This window comes from Sebastes umbrosus, chromosome 5, assembly GCF_015220745.1.
Source record: "Sebastes umbrosus isolate fSebUmb1 chromosome 5, fSebUmb1.pri, whole genome shotgun sequence".
NCBI lineage: Eukaryota > Metazoa > Chordata > Actinopteri > Perciformes > Sebastidae > Sebastes > Sebastes umbrosus.
Window position 1 is genome coordinate 22,317,420 of NC_051273.1, and position 22,500 is coordinate 22,339,919.

The following is a 22,500-nucleotide window of genomic DNA, read 5'->3' on the forward strand; positions in this document are numbered from 1 at the left end:
ATCAGGTCCACAATAATCATGATATCTACATTTGTATGATATCCTTTGCTCACAACATGGCAGAACAAGGTATATATCAAAAAACAAATAGTTACATAATTAAAGGCACTGTCATAACTAAGTTACTAGCTATTCACAAGTTCTATAATCTCTTCTGATTACTTTGTAAAAATGTGTGACTTATGTGAGACAACAAATCTCCTACACTAGTTTCATTTGAAGGCTGATATTTGGCCCGACATATGTTTTTTAGTTTGGTCTCCAAAATGATGGTGGTCCCCATGCATCTGTCAGTCTGGTGAATGTGCTGATCCTGGACAGACAGAAGTCCTGGTGGTCAGACGAGGACGGCCTGCTCAGCTGCACCGGTTTAACACTGTAAAGCTACATCTGCTGCTCCCCGGAGCCATTCAGGAGCCGACCTGAAACACACTGAACTAACAAAAAACATACACCTCAAGATTTACGGCCCGTGTTGTCAAAAAATAATTTAGCTTGAAACATGCTTAAAAAAAATGAGACCCAGTCCGTTTCCACATATGGCGCTGGTTATTTGCTGTAGTGGCAGTCTGAAAGAAGACTGAAGTGAATTTCCAACAAGAGACGCCACTGTGGTCCAGGAAATGACCCAGTCCCCAGCCTCCAGCTGGTCTAACCTCACTACTGAGAGCTGGTAGTAAATATATCAAACTATGTAACATGGTTCCAGCCATTCTGTCTGCTCTGAGAGGGTCTATAAGCACACACACGTGCACACAGCCTGATAGTAAAACTTGCACACAGACAGCTACTGCAGTCTGCAGGTCTGCTTTAAAATATAAGCTGAGCCATGGAGGATGTCTGAGAGACGTTAATTTCAATTTACAGCTGCAGAAATTTTTACTGAAAAGCAGAGGTAAACTGATGTGAATGTCTCAGCCAACCGGATGATAATGAAATGCGAGACTGACAGGCGGAAAGACGAGCGAGGCGAAGAGGTGGTAGTGAGGGGTGGGGTGGGGGGTCCTCGGCAGCATTCACAGAGAGAGCGTTTAGCAGAGTATATTTATATATTTCTCTGTAAGTGGCTAATAGTGTTTGCGGCTTCCTGACAGAATATTATCAGCCTAGAAAGACACAGATCCATGTTCAAATGCCTGTGTGAGCCAGAGACAACCCAGCAGGATGGCAGAGTTTTAAAATGTGTAATATATAAATAAGTACCTGTGTGGTGGCAGGTATGACTGCCAAAAGCTCCTACAGAGTGCACGGCCTGATAAGACGCCTCACTCATCCCCAAATCCTGTCACCATTAGCATAGCTGCTCCTCAGACTGCAAGCGCTGCTAAATCCCTGCCCCGAGCACCTGCTGAGAGCAGCTACCTCTCCCTGTCCCCCTTCCCGTGCTCGCTAAATGAAAGTAAACTACACATTTGGCTGGTGGCTGGTGAAGTGAAGCGCCTTGCTGTGTTAAGCCCCATTTCATTGCTGTCCAGATGAGCAGCTGTGTGGATCCTGTGGTCTTCAGCGCTCAAACGGATCCAAGAGGCTAATCCACACAAATATAAACCAATTGGAGAGTGTTTATCTATCGACGAGATGACCGAAGGCTGCGGAGCCAACTCTTGATTAACTGTTCCAATTGTGATAAAGCGTAAGAGTTTTTTTGCCATCTGGCTCTCTGCACTCTCTGTGTGTGTGTTTACATTTTGCATTAGGTGGAAAGGGAAAGTGTGTTACTGCCAGGTGCTCTGTTTATTAGCCCACAGACGCTGACCTCAGAGGTCACGGGGGGGGCACAGCCGGGTCAAATGCCTCATGGCAGACGGACGAGGAGACGCTCACTTGTGGCAAAGACTGGGAGGCTGGGGAGGTAAAGCTGCCAGGCTGTTCAGCTGTAGAGAAAGTTTAGCATGCAGACGAGGACAAGTATGTGGTGAGAGACGTGAAGACACCCACATGGACACATACCATAGACACTCTCCCCACTATGTATGAACTCTGGACTAACCTTCATACAGTAGGATACTGTTTGTTAGTGTACAACAAGTTAATGCACTTTGATGAATGACTCACAATTTAACCTAAAACTACAACTTTGGAAAGCTGTTGTTTTAAAGTTTAGAAATTTAACTAGGACTGCAACCAGTGATTATTTTCATTATCAATCAATCAACCCATTATTTTCTTGATTAATCTATTAAGTAGGGCTGTCAAAGTTAATTCGTTTTAATGCCATTCATTTCTTTAACGCAACTTGTGATTTTTAATTAACGTCTTTGAGGGGCTGCCGTCATGCCCAGCCGTCATCCGATCTTTCGGAAGTTGAAGTGGGCTCAGTCTTAAAGCTAGAGTGAAGACACTGGCATCATATGAAACTAGAAACACCTTAGGAATTCATTGGTACCAACCATTTCATAATTGATTGTCGTGAAGAAGGTTAAATAACGCTCCAAACTTGTGCTAAATTTTGGCAAGGAAAAACTGGCATGGCCATTTTCAAAGGGGTCCCTTGACCTCTGACCTCCAGATATGTGAATGAAAATGGGTTAAATGGATACCCACGAGTCTCCCCTTTACACACATGCCCACTTTATGATAATCACATGCAGTTTGGGGCAAGTCATAGTCAAGTCAGCACACTGACAGCTGTTGTTTGACATGTTATGATTTCAGCATATTTTGTATGCTAAATGCAGTACCTGTGAGGGTTTCTGGACAATATTTGTCATTGTTTGGTGTTGTTAATTGATTTCCAATAATACATATATACAAACATTAATTTGAATAAAGCAAGCATATTTGTCCACTCCCATGTTGATAAAAAAACGTGTTTAATTTGCGACTAATCACGATTAACTATGGACAATTATGCGATTGAACGCGATTCAATATTTTATTTGATTGGCAGCCCTATTATTAAGCATTTGGCCTTTTATAGGTCAGTGTGAGGGACTGAGCTAGCAGGTATAAGGAGTCAAAAGGTGGGTTTTATATACCCAAAAATGAAGTACACAATTTACAAAATATGCCCATAAGATGTCATAAAAGAGGTCAATTTATCAGTTTAAATATTATAACAACTAACAAAAACAAAAATGGCAAAAACAAAAACTATGCACTATGTCAAAATACAAACAAATCTGGAATTCACTCTAAATATATGAGTATGCTTATTTTTGTCTATTTTCACACCAATTTAAACTTCTTTTGTTGATGAATATTACTTATTTTGTGAAGACAAAATTGGGAGTGCTGCACTGGGTTAGGACACTCTGTGTTGGTAATGTTGAAGTAAAAAATCAGGTGCACTTCAAGGAAGGGGCAAGTAGTCAAATAACAATAGAAAACAGTGACTGTCCAGTTTACTTTGAGAGGAAGTCCTTGGTATAGGATGGAAAACCTCCGAGGCACTCTGATTGTGAATTAAAAATCCTTTATTAAGACACGGATAACACCAACGTGTTTCGACTCAACAAGTATTCATCAGGGTGTTGAAGAAGTTTGTGTTATCTGTGTCTTAATAAAGGATTTTTAATCCACAATCAGAGTGCCTCAGATGATCTCCAGACTGACATCCTATACCAAGGTTACTGGACAGTCACTGTTTGTTTTTTTATTGTTATTACTTATTTTGTATTCTGTGTGCCTGAATTTCTAGGTATTTGTATTTTTATGGATTTTGAAATACATTTTTTGTCTCACTTTATCAATTATTAAGATGTAGTCTATGGTTGCTGCAGCCTCAGGCTCAAGCATACAGACGATGTACTGTGAGTATAAACCTGAAGAAGATCTTTGACCAAAACGTAGTGGGAACTTAGTGGGTGGTGCATTTTTCTATATGCACTTTTCAGTTTTGAGAGCACTACAATTTCACTTGTCAGAATTTAATTTGCAATATCGAATTTGGACACGGCTTCTTATTCTTATTCTTAGTCTGGCACATATTTACAGGCACCCAAATGCATGCAAACTCACACACACAGACGTGCCACAGAGCGCTCTCCCTCAGTCAGCAGAAGTGTCGGGGTAACTAGGTGGTCAGCTCAAATCTTTCCATTTCAATTTCATCCAGCGGAGCGGCTTTTCCTGCACATTATTTCCAGGCTCAGAGAGGCTCAGCGCCGCTCACAATACGTCTGCTAGCGAGAAGAAAAGTAGGAAGGCTAACAAGAAATATAGGAAAACTTGGCGGCTTAAAATGTCTTGACCTTGAGTCTGCTGTTGTTTTGCCGGCCAATAGGGGGAAAGTTCACGAGCCGGTCAAGTCAGAAATTTAGGAAATGTTGACTGTTTCTCTTCAGATTCTGTGTTGACTTTGTATTAGCCAGGTCAAAAAGGGTTGGGGGCTCAGGCACACTCACATCCCACACACACAGGCCAGACAGAGAAATAAAGGAGAAAGGAAAGGAAAGAAATGGGAGACTTTTGTAGGTTTTACGGCTGAATTTTGTGAGTTGAGGCGCCGTTGTAAGTTATGACCTCATGAATCGAGGCTACTCAAGGCTGTGTGCGCATCCTGCGACATAAAGAATGATGAAATCTTTACACAGCTCACATGTGAGTCCTTACCCTGACCTTCTACCCCATGCACTACACATTAAATCCACTAACACAGATTTAAACAAACGAAAACATACAGGCCACAGGCTTTGCATCATTCAAACAACCTGGAAGGCAAGAAGAGAAGAGATGGAGAGAGAGAGAGAGAGAGACAGAAAGAGAAGCAGCGGCATAAATAATTCCCCCTCCTCTGCGCTATCAGAGGCAACAGCGCTGGCTGCCAGCCACTCTGACTAGGAGGCCTGTCGCTATATTCATTATGTTAATGCTGAGACAACGCTGAAGCAGCCTGGATGAGATTATGCCTCACACTCTGGCCCACTCCACTGTTTGGAGAACGCTTAAACTCTGACCTGTTAAGCAGGGACGCACCCAGCGAGTGTTTGGTGATTTCGCACTTCTTTGCCACTTAGCCGTCGTCCCGCTCTGCGAGGTCGAGTAAGAGCGGGAATCTTTCTAAAACAACAGCAGGAAGTGAGGATGAATTATTCAGGATTTGGAGTAACCCGATGGCACTTTGCCTTACCTGTGCTCTCATCATGCACACATTCTCACAGCTCAGAAAAACAGATGCAAATGCACTCCGAGGTGGTATGAATGCTCACATGAGCAGGGCGCTTGTTCATGGATGCCTACATCAAAGAAAAAAGGAGAAACCAAAAGAACATGCAGCACCGGGAGGCAGAGCTGGATCAGAGATGGGATCGATACTGCCGCAATAACACGGCTATGGCAGATTTACAGATTAGCCCATTCAGAGCCCGGCCCTTTGCTGAGATGAAGCCCAAGCTCCAGATCCATCCCAGCAGATACCGAGGCCTTGATCAATATGCAGGCGTCAGCTGTTACTGTAGCTGCCTCGCCCAACTCTCATTTAGCTGGTATTTTCACAGGAACATCCAAGGTTACTGCAGAATTATCAGCAGATTAAGAGTGCGAGGAAGCAGTGTTTGGAATATCATGAATACGTGCACAGTGTTAGGTTTAGGACCACGTGTAGGTAACATGTGGGGGCGTGCAAGCATCAGTATAACAACTTGATTAAATCATCCATTAATTCAATTTCAGGCTTTGGAATAAGACTGATAAGCTGAATTCGGGCGCCTCGGAGCAAATTTAATGCAGCAAGGGGAGTTTAATGAGAAGAGGCAAACGGCAAAAGGGGAAATACGAGACATCATTATGCAGTCGCGTACCATTTCTCATATATATTGGGAGAAATGGAAGACATTGTAAAGCTGTTACCTAATCTCTGAGGGTGTGATCATCTTTAAACGAATAAAAGTCTCTACGTATGCATTACATCGCTGCACGCACAGACCTATTTAGTTGTAAAACCCCACAGATTCAATATATAGTGGAAATATTCACACACAGAGTTTGCATTAAGCGTGTGGCCTGGATTTCATCCAAAGTAAAATCTGCATCGACCTGCACCGTCCTGAGCTTTAATATCTATGCTGTGGAACTGATATTCATGGTTTGCTTAATGCAGCCCTCTGCCTTACCTTAAGCTTTGGATAGTGCTGTGTTGGCTGACCGCCACTCTCTCATTCTCTCTCCAGGGATGACCTTTTCCGCGTCGAGTTGGACATCGTTTCAGGAGACGAGATGTTCTACAGCAAGGTGAGCACCTTCTGGACAGACACCCAAAGCATTTACAACATTTCTGGGTGGATATGTGACTTGTCATTAGGCTGGGAAATGTCATTTTCTACTGCAGTGAAATGCGAATGTAGCTAACCAGCAGTGCATGTGTGTGTGTGTGTTTTTAATGCGTAGAAAAGGACGTGGGAGTCGAACAAGAATGACATTAGGATCTGCAGAATGAAGGGCAAACATGAGGTGAGACAATGTGTCCGTTTCTCCATCTTCTCTTTTTCTCTTTCTCTCATAATAGAGTGAAAACAGCACATTAAACCTGCATTAATTGATTTTTTTCGGCCATGTGGGAGGAGTTCAACAACCTGTAAACACAACATCGACATATTATCACCTTATAAAGTTAATATGACAAAGATATTAGCAAACAGTTGCTTATTTACACATCTAGCAGACAAGAAGCAACATTATTATTCATTAGGGAGCCATGTTTTTGGTGACTTGGTGAATGTAAGTCCAATATTCACTTTCTTTTAGCTCTGTTTTTGGTCTCCACCAACTCCTGAGTGGAATATCTGTCTCTTTAGCTGCTAAGAGCTCCACTATGTTCACCAGCTAGTCGCTAGGTATGTCTGTCTGCTGCTGGACAGGTAGAGTACGGTGGGTTTATCAGAGATTTTTCACTGTAAAGAGCTGCATGATGATGAAAGTAGTGAGACTGAACCAAGACAGTAAAGTTGCGAACGATAAAACCAAAACAATGAGCTGAAAGATGCTAAGAATGCTCCATACAGCTTTGGAGTTGAGTGATAATAATCTTCACTTTGAGTGACCCCTTTCATTCTGAATACAAGTGCTCATTTAATCCATTGTTACTGCAATCTCAGGAACCCATCTGCTATCGGTCTGACGACAGGGGGCTATATGGGGTCAAGGGGGTCAAGGGCCTATATTTCTGGGGGTTCAGGTGTTGCCAGCAATATCCGGGCAAAGACTTCCGTTTCCGTGCGCTGCTCATCGTTTATAGTCCGATTGGCAACTTGAGATGCGAGACTGGAGTCTGCGACCGGATTGTTTCACAAGTAGCTAATTTTAAACCAACATGAAGCTAAATCACCGTCAGACGATAGTCAACGGGTTCTCAGACTGCATTTCGGCCCGATGCGTTCCGCCTCTCCTGCTCTTCACACAGACTGTTAACTTGCATTCAACCAAAGCTGGCTTGAACGTGATTGGTCAACACTACTCGCACTACAAACCGAAACCGGAACACTTCTGATGCCAAAATCTGGTCCTGTTGCCGACAGATTTTACATGTGAATGCAGAATCTGTTTATAGAGATTGTTACTGTAATATAAATATATTAATTATAGCGGCTTTAAAAAGCCTCATCATAAATAATGACAAATCATCACTTTTACTTTAATTAATTATAAAAAAAAAACAAGATTGTGTCGATGTTAAATGTTAAAAACATCAAATTAAATACTTAATAATACAAAAATACAATAATTTACCATTTATAGCAGAAAAAGTCCCTCCATTTATTGATTTTTAAGTTACTTCAGCATTTCATTTGCATTTTTACTTTCTTTTACTGGAGGTGTTTTCTGAGTTGTTTCTCAGAGTAGCTTAAATCAATCAGCTTCTTTTGAAAACTCTGAAAACCCCAAAGCAACTGGAGACTATCTACAAAGATTATGTACAGTAGAGTTCCAGATCAAATGTATTGGATGACACTTTGTCAGTGTAATATTGTTGAAATCATGTCACACTATCTGTCTTTCTTACACACATTATTATGGAACATGTCTTACCTTTCTGCCTGGAGCTCTGGTTTCATTGTGACTGTCATGCCTGCTGGCTCAGCGTCTAGAAGAGGAGGGCTCTGACCGCGTATTATCTCATTGTCCCTGCTCGTCCAACACGTACACATCGATCAGAAGAATAGAGCCACTCCTACCTGTACGCCATTTGTTCCACCATCATGAGCTAGGAATGCGGTTTGTGCCCTCAGAAAATACAGGTGGGCGTCAGGAAAGTGAGGCGATGAGGGAGTGATGGGGTGAAACGTCCCAGCAGCCACCAGCAGCCCACGCCTGAATACCTCTTATATCTCCAACACACACATCCCGAGCTGCCACACATAAGCCGCCCGTATTCAGTGTGTATGTGTGTGTGTGGGTGAGTGTAGTGGTGATGGTTGGCGGGGGAAAGCATGGGCTCTGTCCCCTCCAGGCAGAGGAAAAAATGACTTATTTAACACAGTGAGAGAACACCTGACATTAAATCTGTGTGAGACAGTGCCAGACAGAAACACAATGGAGAATAGAGGGACAGAGACAAAAAGCTCGGATGAGAGGAGGAGGAGAGGGGGAGGAGGAGGAGGAGGGAGACGGAGGGGTGAGAGAGAGGAGAGAGAGGGGTAGATAAAGAAGAGGAGAGGGGGAGTGTGTGGGTCCTCGTTGGCCAGCCCTGAGGAGAGCTGTGGGGCTGACTGAGATATGAAAGGTCTTCTTGCCCCTAATGAGTGTGCTGCCTGGTAAAGCTGTGAGTCACACGGCAATGTGAGGAAGATAAGAACACTGCCAGGTCCTCTCAGTCAGCTCTCTGGGCTCAGACGCATATGAATGGGTGTACACACAAGCACATTCAGTACACACACACACACACACACACTTGCTGCGATATTCAAGTCACTATATGTGACTAAAAATGCAATTATTTTCATCCTGAATAACAGCTGCTGAAAAGAGAATTAAATAGGTGGAACTGCACATATCTGGCGGTATAATGTAATCCTGTACAACAACAACAACAACACAAACAGCAGCCTCAAAATACAGAGTTGAATTAACACCTCTCTGAAAGAGTGTCAAAGGTACCCTGTGGAGTTTTCATTTAATCAAAGTTTACATTCAGCGTTCCTCACCAAGAAGTAGGGCTGTCCTCAACCAAAAGAAATTCTTAGTCGACTAACCCCGGGTTCACATAGGCCACGAAAGCGGCGCGATTTTGAAGAAGCGCTGCCCGCATCCTCATCCCGGCCGTGTAAATCAATTGAGCTGGACGCGATGCGCCACGGAGCTCCACAGCTGGCTCACGATCTTCAGCGATAGTTTCGGCGTCTGGTCTATTTTCTCCGAATGCCGCAAGCAAATCTGGCAAGAAAACACACTGATAATCTTCTTTAAATTATATAAATGATATATGTGTGATATAAATGATCTGACTGTCAGTGTTGCTGACTTTCTCGCTAGATTTAGGGACTTTTGGAGCTAGTGCTGCTGGCTACTTTCATTGGAAAAGACTTGTCAACACTGGGCTGGTTTTTACGGTTGGATAAGTTTTCAAATCGTACTCTTGCTAGTTTCTCAAGATTACCAACCCTAGCTTTAAGGAAAGCCTTTCAAAATCATTTGTAATGTGAACATGATGACCAAACTAGTAGAATAACGCACTGTTCCTTTTATTGAGCTATAACAACTTGGAAACTACGATTAGGAACTACATATCCCACGTGAACTTGCATGTCAAGACACAGTTGTGCTTTATTTGATGTCATTGTAATATCTGTGGATTCATATTGTCAAAAAATGTAGCTTAATGAAGCTTGGCTTTATCATGAAATACCTGCATTGGACCTAAGTGTGCAGAGCATTTCTGTCTTCATATTTGATTATTTTGGCTTCTTCAACAAAGAATTGCATCATATGTTTTATTCAACAACAAAAAAAGCTCTGAAATAAGTTCAGAATATTGTATCTCTGAGCTGTGATGAAGCCTTTCCAGACCTGGAAAAGTCATAATTTATGATATATTTAGATGTTCTTCTGATAACCAAATGATATGACTCGCTGCCATGTTTACTGCGGGGCTTTCGTATTAATATGCATTAGATTGTTACAGGTGACCTGTTGCTGTTTTGCTCGTCACGTTGAAAGTGGAACTGACTCTAATGCATGCCTACACACAACATGGAGGTGTGATCACCAGCCCTCATGTATGTTCATACATATTCATGATTTCAAGTGTTTTTCTGCTCGCTCTTTGTTTCTCTCTCCTACACATACGTGAACATAATTAGAAAAGAAAATCACATCTGTCACGCAGTCATCCTCTGCGTGCCTTCTTCACCCTCCCTTCCCCTCTTTCTCCTCCTGTAAATGTCCTGTTCTGCTTGGGGGATGGTTGTGTCAGATGTGATGCATTCACCACCTCGTAATTGGTTTTGTAATTAAATGTTTCGGCTTTGTTGATCACAAAGGACATAGTATTCTCCCTAATTAGGCTGAAAATTCAATATCCTAATTCTTTTCGCCTTTTTTTACTCTCCCGTGTTGACCGAACGATTGTTGGTGAACGCAACGGTCGGCCTTGCTGTCACTCTCTCTCTGCATATTCCCCGTCATAATTTCCTTTGTCCTTTCGCTCTCCGCTGTCTCTTTATCTCTCCTGTATTTGCCCTTTTCATGTCGGTCCCTGTCATTTCTTTCGCTCCTTCCCTTTCTCTACTTATGAAAGCGAGAGATAGAGGGTGAGACGTTCCCTAGAGGTGGCACTGTGCCAACACATCAGGCCATGGCAGCGTGGCATGTGCATGCAAACAAAGGCAATTCCATATAGAGCGCTTTTAAAGAGCGGTGGGGCATCGTTATAAGCAGCACTTAGCGAGATTGTTTGATCAATATTGCGTTGATCGTGCTCTCTGAGGAGCTCAGGGTTTTCAATCGGCCAACCCAAATGCCTTTTCTGGGTTAGGAGATTCGGTTTCACAGCCTTTTTGGCTCCCAAATTAATCAATTTGAATTACCGTGTGGAGTCACTTTCATTCCTTTTAGTTGTGGCCCTTTTTTTTAATCTCACCAAGGCTTCATCTGCATAAAGCATCTTGTTTCACTGCCTTTCTTGTTTCTTTGCTACAGCTTTTAATGGAGGTTACCCCCCACTGGGGACATTAAAGTTCAAACTTTATTGTATCTTTCGTATCACAGCAGCCCATTTTTAGGTTCCCAAAGAATTTGTAGTTTTGAGACTATCACCGAAACGATCGCTACACAATGCTGAGGTGCAAGAACATCAAATATGGAGAAAAGAAGGCTCTGCATACTCAGTTCCAGTGCAACAACGCACAGTAATGATGAAGCAGAGTTTTCCATTATTTGGCCTTTATCTCGGCATATTTAATTTGCTTGTGTTTGTGCAGTATTTCTTTCCCTTTTATTATAATTCTTCTCTCTTATTTCGTTTTTCCGATGGCTTTCTGTATTGATTTATCCTCAGTTTTTTGTGATACACTGTAATTGTTTGGTGCAGTACTATGACATAGCAAAGATGAGGGTTTAGTGACTATAAACTGGCTTTATCATAAAATTAGGGCTGTCAATCGATTAAAATATTAAATCGCGATTAATCGCAAATAAATTGCAAATTTTGTATCTGTTCAATATGCACCTTAAAGGGAGATTTGTCAAGTATTTAATACTCTTATCAACATGGGAGTGGGCAAATATGCTGCTTTATGCAAATGTATGTATATATTTATTATTGGAAATCAATTAACAACACAAAACAATGACAGATATTGTCCAGAAACCCTCACAGGTACTGCATTTAGCATGAAAAATATGCTCAAATCATAACATGGCAAACTGCAGCCCAACAGGCAACAACAGCTGTCAGTGTGTCAGTGTGCTGACTTGACTATGACTTACCCCTCGTTGGTACCCATAGAAACCATTTTTATTCACATATCTTAAGGTCTGAGGTCAAGGGACCCCTTTGAAAATGGCCATGCCAGTTTTCCCTCGCCAAACTGTATTGTAAGTTTGGAGCGTTGTTTACCCTCCTTGGTGACAAGCTATGACATGGTTGGTACCGATGGATTCCTTAGGCTTTGTAGTTTCATATGATGCATTAACGTTGACAGTCCTACATAAAATACTTGCATTTGACCTGAGTGTGCTGAGCCTTCTTTTCTCCATATATTCCCCAAAAGTTTTTTTTCTTTTTTTTTTTAAAGGCGAGCATCCATTATCACATGTATTAGTCACGATGTGACAATTTGCCACCGTTGTCTCAGCAGGTGGTCAGACAGAGAGCTGTCCAGAGGTGATTCAGGTTAAGTGTTGTGGGCAAGGATTGAATGCTGGCGTGTGTGTGTGTGTGTGTGTGTGTGTGTGTGTGTGTGTGTCCACCAGGGAGTGGAGCTCAGCTGACCCCACGATCTGTAGGTCTTGCTGCAGGTCGGCTCCACCGCTGAGGCTGCCACATGGCTGACTGGCCTGGAAAAACTGTGTTTCCTCCTTTCTGTCTCTCTTTCCTTCACTCTCTCCCAAACGTCTCCCCCTCTCTTTATTTTTCGCCTCCTATCTCTATTATCTCACTTTCCCCTCCGTCTCTCCCCCGCCCTCTGGAGTCTGATGTTTGTTTGTGGCCTGTGGTGTGTTCAGTCAGAATTACCATCAAACTGAGAAGAAGGGCTGCAGAGGGATGCGGATTAGCTTTAACATGCTGAGTAAGACCGCAGCTCTCAGAACAGCACATTGCTGCTAATTTGGTACCGCTGTTAATTTATCCTCCGCCCACATGCGCACAAACATACACACACTCACTCTCGCTTTCTGTCATTGACAGTCGCTCTGTTTTCAGTCAGAATTGTGCGTCAGGGATTTTTCTGGGAATGACAAGCCTGTTGTTAATGAGTGAAGAAGAGGGCTCGCCAACCTTTTTGAGTGTGTGTGTACAGTATATGTGTGTGAGCGAGTGTGTGTGTGTGTGTGTGTGGGAGTGTTCTGGCTCAACGGCGTCTCTTGGCAGAGCGATGCTCTCTTCTCCCTGGTCGCTAACATCAGGGGACCAGCCAGGCATGTAATGGAAACTTTGGAGATTTAGAGGAGCAGCTTGCTAAATACGACCCCCTGATGTACTGCCTTAGATGGCTCCTATTGTACGAACATTACTAAAGCAGGTCATCATGATAACTTATTATGTTTTATGAGGGTATGAAACATGCTGCAGTTGCTCCTAAAGCAGGAAAACGAGCAGAAGATTTTACGACGTGTGCACCTGTTTTGTATTTCGGGTAGACCTAACACGGGAATGCTGATTGTAGCCGGAGGCAAAAACCCCACGTTGGTTTAGGTTTTTTGGATAAAGCCTCGTCATTAGAACAAACATTGAACCCAGGATTAGACCGAAAGAAAAAAGGTTGTTTATCGTCTCTGACTAAAGGTTGAGTTCCGGACAATAGATGGAAAGCAGATGCAGAATGTGGAGCCTCCTCAAGTCTTAATGGTGTCTGACTGCTGCAGGTTGTTTTGCGCAGATGTTGTAGCAACAGAGAACTTGTTGCCGATACTCTGACTGAGCGCGTGTGATCACTTGCATTTATATGAATTCTTTTGGATATCTGTGTGTGTCCATGGAAAATATCTGTGGTGAGAATCCAAGAGTGATGAATACACTTGCTCGGTCAACATCTGCAGAGTAGAACCAGCCTCAAAGCTTCAGTCGGCAGAACGTTTTTGGCATCATCGGGCAAAAATTCCATAATAACCTTTCAACATGTTATAATTCAAGTGTTCTGAGAGACTTCTGCTCCTCCTCATGGCTCTGTTTTCAGGTTTTAAAAAAATCTAGCCCGTGACGGGAGAATTTGACCAATCACAGGTCATTTCAGAGAGAGAGAGCGTTCCTATTGGCTGTGCTCCAGCTGGTGGGCAGTGCTTGGTATTTCCTCAACAGATCTCAACATTTTTTATTTATTTATTAGTTTATTTGACAAGGACAACACAAAGGCATTGTTACACTTAATTGAAGTGCAACCGATGCAACGTATATAGGACTTCTAGCTATAGCTAATTTGCAGACCTTGTCCCTGGTTAGGCTTTTAAGAAAAAGAAAATAAATAAAAAATACAGAATAGCACATCATACATAAAATCACATCATACAACATTGAACATTACAATCAGTTTCCATATGTATGATCTCAATCAATAACCAGTGATCACACAGGTTTGGTTTAGTTTCAGCCAGTGTTTCACCTTTTCATTAAACGTTTTCAGGTCAGGTTGTATTTTTATTTCCGTTGGTAGGAAACAACAAGGCGGTCGGGTCACAAACGTTCTCATTTTACAGGTAAACAGTACACTACAAGATGTTTCTAAAACTGAGGCAATGCAGTAACAGAATATTGATTCATATTTGATCAGCGCTGCCTAGTTTGACTGTTTAATGGGAGTTCGCGAGGGATTGACAGCTGCTCAGAGACGCAGCTGGACGGCAGCTTCAGCTCTGCTCTGATTGGTTGTTTTCCTCCGGTTTGTGAAATCTTGCAGATGCCGTTAGGAGCACCGAAGACCACAGAGGAACATGATTTTTTTTCAGATTACATGTCTCATGCACTACTGTCATGATGTAGTGACCGTTTTATAAAAAAATACTTTTTTTAATCATATTTGCTCCATTTCTACCCACTGCCGCTTTGAGAGCAAGAGACTAATTAAAAACCCGCTGCCTACGTAGCGCCTAGTTTATTTATCAGCAGATATACAAACTTGCTCACAGGCACACACATACTGTACTACACACACTGGTGAAGCATCTCCCCATATCTTTTCACACTCCTTTAAATCTCCCCTCCATTCACAGCTACGTCCATATTTGCACTTGGGCGCGTGCTCCTGTGTAATTCATCTGTGCTGCAGATTAATTTTTCAGAGCAGCTCTGCCACTGTCAGTGAGAGGAGGAGGAGGTGGAGGAAGAGGAGGAGGAGGAGGAGGAGGAGGAGGAGGAGGGCTGCAGTCGTCTGGGTCTTGGGAAGGCTTGCCAGCCAGCACAGGTGGCGTTTTGTCTGGATTCTGCCCAGGGAGCGAGGGAGCAGATAGAGAGAGAGAGGGGGGGAGGCAGAGCGGAGAAGAAGGACATACAACATTTGGATTTATACATAATTGTTTATTTCAGTGATTCAGTACTTGATCCTTTGTAATTGGTTTATTTTTTTTAAATGTGAAAAACATAGTAATACACTAATCCTGCTGACTAAACTGGGCTTTGAATAAAGACAAACCACATACCTGGAAGTGCCAAATTGCTTCCTGGAACAGATGAATAAGGGTTAATGAAAAGCATGTATGCAGCAGGGGGATGCATTTTGTAGATGTCTGTAAATGGCAATCAAACCTCAATAGTTGAAAAGGACCAACCCCTTGTTTTTATCCTGTCATGAAATGTTTCATTTTCTGCAAACAAGCGCTGCCAAATGTGCACATTGGTGCAGCGGTTTGGCTCTTCCAAGTGTTTACTCCCCTCTCTGAGACGCTGGCAGTTGGACTGGGTTGTTATTAAGAGTGCTTCATCTGGCTTTGTGATTACAGCTCTGACCAAGCTGACAGACTGCAACCCCACCGACAAACAGCATGCAAATGATTCCCACACATGAGCATGCATCTGCGCTGCGATACAACACACATACACACACACACACACACACACACACACACAGATATATGCACCAGGCACACATGAGCTGTATGCGGGGGAGTGACACACACACACACACACATATATACTGTCACACTCGCTCCGCAATTTGTCACACAGTGCTGCGCCATTAGAAATTTACACCTCACACTTGACACACCCCCCTGCACCCCAACACACACACACACACACACTCACACATTGAAAACACTTCCTCCTTTCCTGTTTTTATGCCGTTGAAAACCGAGAACCCAGCAGGGAGTGAAGTGGGCCGGTGGAGGGGTAGGAGGGTGCAGGGTGGAGCATCTGGAATAACACTCACCCGTCTCTCATATCGCTGCTTTCCCTCTGATCTCACCCACACACACTCACACACTCACACACTCACATACAGACTGTCATTTCACATACCCGCTATCACCACCACCGCTTCTGCTGCAGCCCCGCTTCTCTTTCCGATGAGATCAGTGCGAGTGGTGGTCTTGAAGTAGACCCCATCTGGTATGTGTGTGCAATGTGCATGTGTGTGTGTGTGTGTGTGTGTGTGTCAGAGCTGGTGCCATCCTGGCTGGGACACTCATCGTTTGGGGAGGGGGTGGCTGGCTGCTGTCCACCAGTGATCTACAGTACTGTACTGTACATCGACACTCTCTCACTCACTCAACCACACACACACACAAACGCACACACATGGGTGGTGGACTCGGCCCTGCAAGAGCAAGCTGCTGTCGGTGCTTTTTGGCTTTTAAAGTCAAAGGTCATGCACATGCAGATTCACTGTTGATAGATTCTTTGTTTGTTCATCATCATGTTACTTTCTTAACTGGAGACAGTGATTCCCAACCTGGGCATCAGGACCTCCCAAGTAGTACTACAATAAGTCTGAGGGGTCACAAGATGGTAAAAGCAAGAACAAAAAACCTTTCTGTTACCCGTACTGTATGTATCTAACTTTTCTGCAATTTATTTCTTCTTCTTGTTGTGAAATATTTGTTGTGAGTACCTTTACCTTTCCATGCTGTACAATCCTACAAATCAAACTTGAGAGGAAAAAAATAACTTTATTGAACTGCGCACAACTCGCATCAAAGTTTTTATGTACAAATTGTCTGTATTTTTTATCTTTCTTGTATTTTTCAGCATTTTTAGAGGGCTGTCAAAGTTAACATGATAATAACGTGTTAACGCAAATTCGTTTTAACACCACTAATTTCTTTAATGCAATTGATCTTTGGATGTTGTAGCGGGCTCAGTTTTAAAGCTAGAGTGAAGATACTGGCATCATATGAAACTAGAAAAATTAAGGAATCCATTGGTGCAGTCCATGTCATATTAAATAGTCGAGAAGGAGGCTAAATGGTAAATGGACTTGCATTTATATAGCGCTTTTCTAGTCTTCCGACCACTCAAAGCTTTTACACTACATGTCAGCATTCACCCATTCACACACACATTCATACACTGATGGCAGAGGCTTCTAAGGTGCCATCTTTGCCCATCAGGATCTAAGCTAAATACTCATTCACAAACCGATGGCTATGCTTTTGGGAGCAATTTTGGGTTAAGTGTCTTGTTAAGTGACCTTCCGATTGGTGGACAACCTGCTCTACCCTCTGAGCCACTGCCGCTAAAGGCTAAATAATGCTTCTGACCTCCAGATATGTGAATGAAAATGTGTTCTATGGGTACCCACGAGTCTCCCCTTTACAGACATGCCCACTTTATGATAATCACATGCAGTTTTGGGGCAAGGCATAGTCAAGTCAACACACTGACACACTGACAGCTGTTGTTGCCTGTTGGGCTGCAGTTTGCCATGTTATGATTTGAGCATATTTTTTTATGCTAAATGCAGTACCTGTGAGGGTTTCTGGACAATATTTGTCATTGTTTTGTGTTGTTAATTGATTTCCAATAATAAATATATACATATATTTGCATAAAGCAGTATATTTGTCCACTCCCATGTTAATAAGAGTATTAAATACTTGACAAATCTCCCTTTAGGATACATTTTGAACAGATAAAAAATGTGCTATTAATTTGCGGTTAATCGTAATTAAATATTTGAATCAATTGACAGCCCCAAGTTTTTAGTAATAATTTTTCTCACTTTACATCTATATTTCATTCAATGTATAAATGTATGTTTGTTGCATTGAGAGTGCATGAAAACTAGTTAGCAAGGAAGCAGTGAAGTCTAAACTGTTAGCTACCTTAATGGATAAATTGTTAAAATAGTTAAAAGTAAAAGATAATCAGTTGAAAGAGTTGGGTAAAAGTACCAGTGCTGTATTTCCAGGATTGTGTGATTATCACAGCAGTGTAAAGTGTTCATCAGAGGTTACATGTGTTTAGTAATTTCTCCTTTAAACACACTGACACATTATCCTTTTGTCGAGGCAGCAGATTACCTTGGAAGTCATTTTTTTCAGTTTTCACTCCACCACCATTTATTACTTTTTGGCACTGTGGGGCTAAAGCGGTTATTAAGTCATGTGGCGCTTACACGACTTCTCATTTCAAAGAAAAAGCATGGACAAATTAAACTGTGACTCGGGTTTATTTAGTCATTAAGAGGGCTTCATGTAGTTTGACGCCTCACGGTGGAGAAATTAGCCTTAAATCTGTGGCTTGTTTTAAAATCCTGAGGCTGGTTTGGATTACCGTCTGTCAATCAGCGGCGTACGTGCAGCGGTCTGTGTTTGCAATGTGTGAGGAGGGTAGACAGTTTGAGTCTCTGCAGGCTGCGTTCAGACTGTATCAATATGATTGACAGCGTTAATGGTGTGATAATTCCACACATCAGGCAACTGAAAAGCTTCATTTCACAGAGCGGTTTGGATAATCAGTCTCTGAAAAATAAACTCAGTTTTCCCTCTATTCGCTCCGTCATTTTGCTTTTCTTTTCTTCACTTTTACGCCTCCTGCATATTAAGCTCTCCCTCTCTTTTATTTCTCTCTTTCCTGCAGGATGAATGCCGTAATTTCATGAAGGTGCTGCTCAGAAGACAAGGAGGCCTGTTTGTGTGCGGGACCAACGCCTTCAACCCGCTCTGTGCCAACTACACTGTAAGTTCACCATAACATAATGGTTTGGTTTGACGTCACTGATCTGTTCTTCCTAAACAGAGGCCTCGCTTCCGAACATAATCAGTACGTCTGTTCAGGTGAGAATGTACAGCTTGATTAGAGCTGTTTGTTCGGCACTCGAGGCGGTGTCGACTTCCTCCCCAGGACTTTTTTTATCCTTGTTGTCTGGCGGTTTCAGCGCCTTGTTTTCCCTGAGATACAACAGTTGTTATTTCCCGGTGGTTAAACTTTGCGGTCTGCCGAGCTTGTTATCGTTGAGAGTCAGAGACGGATAATCAAGAAGAACACAAAGAGGCGAGAAGAGGAAGAGGAGGGTGCAGAGACGTGACTTGTTTGCCTGGTTTGATTTCTTTGGCTACATTTAGTGGTTAAAGGGGCTCTCTGTTAGAATCAGAAAGTGCTTGTTAACAGTGACACCTGTAGCAACATTAGTAGCTAAAACCACAATATCACTACATATTTCACATGCTTGGCAGTAACGTCACCAAACAAAGGTCCTTCCATGATTAGAAGGCCCGGCTGATGTTGATCCTAGTGTTAACTTTTCCTGCTTCAGCCTCCTGACCGTGGTCAGAAGGACCAGGGGAGACACCGTAGTTTTGGTCTCCTGGGTTGGAGTCGATAACGTAACTCGCTCCGGAGGAAGGATCAATACGTAGGACTGACATTCCAAATATTGGAACTGTGGCTCGTCCGCTCCTCCAGTGTGACTGTTAGTGTGTGTTAGCATCACAGCATTAGCCTCTGGACAGCAGCAGTAGTCTGAATCACTTCACCGGCTGTGTGTCTCACATACTCGCTGCCTTGAAAACCAGCTGCACACGGACCACAGAGAGATGTGCCGAGGCTTTTCAGGTCGGGCAGAATCTAACGTTAGCATTATCTCTGTTGATCCGGTTCGTTTGCTTGCTTCCATGGCTGCCGAAGGCTGTGTTTGCGTGCCGGTTTGTTTTATATGTGGCAACAGGGTGTTGAAATGGGCAGTGGACGGATCACACAGGCCAAAACAAAAACAGACGTTCTGGACCGGGCTGGAAATTTCATAGAAGAACATACTGGCTGTAGCATTATTGTTGGAGAAGCCAGATGTTTCTTTAATCTCTGATGGCATATCATGGTCATTTTATGATTTATTACAGTAAATATATGACATATTGGTTCTTTAATCCCACTGTCACTTCACTCAGCAGCAGGGAAACAAGACACATTTCTGCACAAACTGCAACTTTCACTGAGCATTCACTTGATATTCTCAAAGCTAAACTAACTCTCTTCTGCTCCACTAGTCGCTCGTTGTCTCACACACTCGCTGATAGAGGAAACCCAGAAAGTCGCAGAAGGTCTCACTTTTTTAGGTTAGGTTACAACCTGTTAACACATTGGCAATAAAAAACAATTTACATGTGTACAAAGTTACATACAGTCCCTTTAAGAAAGCAAAGCAATCCCGCAGTTTGAGGCAGAAGTTAAGAGACAGCCGAGTTCAAGCTACAAGTGTAAGTGCTGACTGACCTGATTCTAACATTTAGCCGCAGTGTACTCTGAATATTCCCTCCACCCCACCAAAAAAACATATTTGTCAGAAGGTTTGTATCCATCCCGACAGAGCAGCTCACCTGAATCCTCCACCACGCAGCCAAATGTGCTCCACTTCCCGACCACTTCCCTGTCTCGCTCCATTACTGTGACGATTTCAAACTTGTGGAAGGAAAAACTACGCATAAATATTAATCACGGACTCGGCTGATTTCACATCATTCTGCAGGAATATTAAATGAGCGATGAAGGCAGTTGAGTTGGAGAAAGTGAGTAGAGGGGAAAAAAAATCCTTTAACTATCAAAGGCTTTTTCAGATAAGTGTTATTTTCAGTCTCTCACATTTCAAACATAGCGCAACAGTGGGACACTGAGACGTACCTGGCCCATTATCTGTCAGCAGCTAATGACATTCTACAACAGAGTATAACACACCTGTCTCTCCGTGATAGGCTGTCTGCTTCTCTGGGGACTAGTTAGCGATGCTAGCTACTGTTTTATTTATAGCTGTTTTTTTTTAATGAAATGACACCAATAAATTATTTCCTTTTCAGTCGTGGACGAGAATTAGACTGTGCTGTTGAGATTGTTTGCTTTTGGCTGCCTTTTAAGTGCATCTGTTTGTAAGTGTGTAATAGAAGCAGAAGAGAGATTTCACTGTGTATTTATGTATGACTTTATGTGGGTGTATGGGCCCCTGTGTGTGTGTGTGTTTTATTTATGCATGAGAACGGGACTCTCTTGTTGTTGCTGCTGTGCCTAATTGGCACCAGTGAATCATTAGTTTGCACTTACGGTAACGCTCCCTAATTGTTATTCTCTTTGTGGCTTGTTTTCATAATGCTGCTCAGTAGACGCATTCATATTGTTTGGAGATTGCTGATTGATGCGTGCATCTTTCTGTGTGTGTCTGTGTGTGTACGGTGTTACAGGGAGACACTCTCGAGATGGTTGGAGACACGGTCAGTGGTATGGCGAGATGCCCCTATGACCCCAAACACGCCAATGTAGCTCGGTTTGCAGGTAAGATGCACCTTTTGTTTTAGTTATGGCTGTCAAAGTTAACACGATAATAACTCGTTAACGCAAGTTGGTTTAACGCCACTAATTTCTTTAACCCATTAACGTAACTTGCAATTTTGAGGTTGTAGCGAGAAGTTAGAGTGAAGATACTGGCATCATATGAAACTAGTAAACCTAAGGAATCCATTGGTACCAACCATGTCATACTATGATCTACGAGAAGGAGGCTAAATAACGCTACCAACTTAAGCTAAATTTTGGCGAGGGAAAACTGTCATGGCCATGGGGTCCCTTGACCTCTGACCTCAAGATATGAGAATGAAAATGGGTTCTATGGGTATCCATACGAGTCTCCCTTTGATTTGAGCATATTTTTTATTGTTTTCTGGACAATATTTGTCATTGTTTTGTGTTGTTAATTGATTTCCAATAATAAATATATACATACATTTGCATAAAGCAGCATATTTGCCCACTCCCATGTTGATAAGAGTATTAAATACTTGTCAAATCTCCCTTTAAGGTACATTTTGAACAGATTAAAAAATGTGTGATTAATTTGCGATTAATCACGATTAACTATTTTAATCGACTGACAGCCCTAGTATCTCTACATTAAGGTAGAATGTGTTTCACAAAGTTAGATATGACAAGGAAAACATGTCTGGAGTAAACTTAAGTTGCGTACACATTATCTTACCATAAACTGAAAAATAATTGTTTTTTGGTGATATAATTTAAGAAAACAATAATTTGTGCTCAAATAACAGCTGTTATTCTGCTTCTTCATGTAGAAATGAGTCTGCATGCTGCTCTGGGAGAAGAAAATTAGATTTGTCCAGTGTGTGATCTCGGAGGAATACAAAATGAGCATCAATTTGTTTTGTTTTCACGTCCTTTGTATTGTAATTTTGTGATCTTACATAAAAGATTCAAGACAGCTGACGTATATATGAATGACTCACAATGACCTGAAATAGTTGTTTGAATATAAAACATTCTAATTGGCATGCTTTTGGGAATTTAACAATCGTGCGATTAAAGCTTCAGTAGGCAGTACATTTTTGGCATCATTGGGCAAAAATTCCATAATAACCTTTCAGCATATTGTAATTCAAGTGTTCTGTCAGGATATAGTGACCGTTTTATATATAACTTTCTTTTAATCATATTTGTTACAATTCTAGCCACTGCTGCTTTAATCCCAATTAAAT

At 42.3% G+C, this 22,500-nt stretch overlaps 1 protein-coding gene and 1 long non-coding RNA gene across 2 annotated transcripts in view; one reads left to right on the forward strand and one right to left on the reverse strand.

Annotated features, from left to right (window-relative positions):
- sema6bb (sema domain, transmembrane domain (TM), and cytoplasmic domain, (semaphorin) 6Bb) overlaps positions 1-22,500 on the forward strand; it is a 166,756-nt gene that overhangs the window by 82,173 nt on the left and 62,083 nt on the right. The window contains exons 4-7 of the mRNA XM_037769257.1: positions 6,111-6,171; positions 6,328-6,390; positions 18,608-18,706; positions 21,196-21,286. Of these exons, the coding sequence (XP_037625185.1) occupies positions 6,111-6,171; positions 6,328-6,390; positions 18,608-18,706; positions 21,196-21,286 (314 nt within the window). The remainder of the gene's footprint in view (positions 1-6,110; positions 6,172-6,327; positions 6,391-18,607; positions 18,707-21,195; positions 21,287-22,500) is intronic.
- Positions 14,564-16,732, reverse strand: LOC119488062. The gene is made up of 3 exons (XR_005206861.1): positions 15,335-16,732; positions 15,229-15,249; positions 14,564-15,012 (listed from the first exon to the last, which is right to left on the reverse strand). It is a non-coding gene; the product is annotated as an uncharacterized LOC119488062 (long non-coding RNA).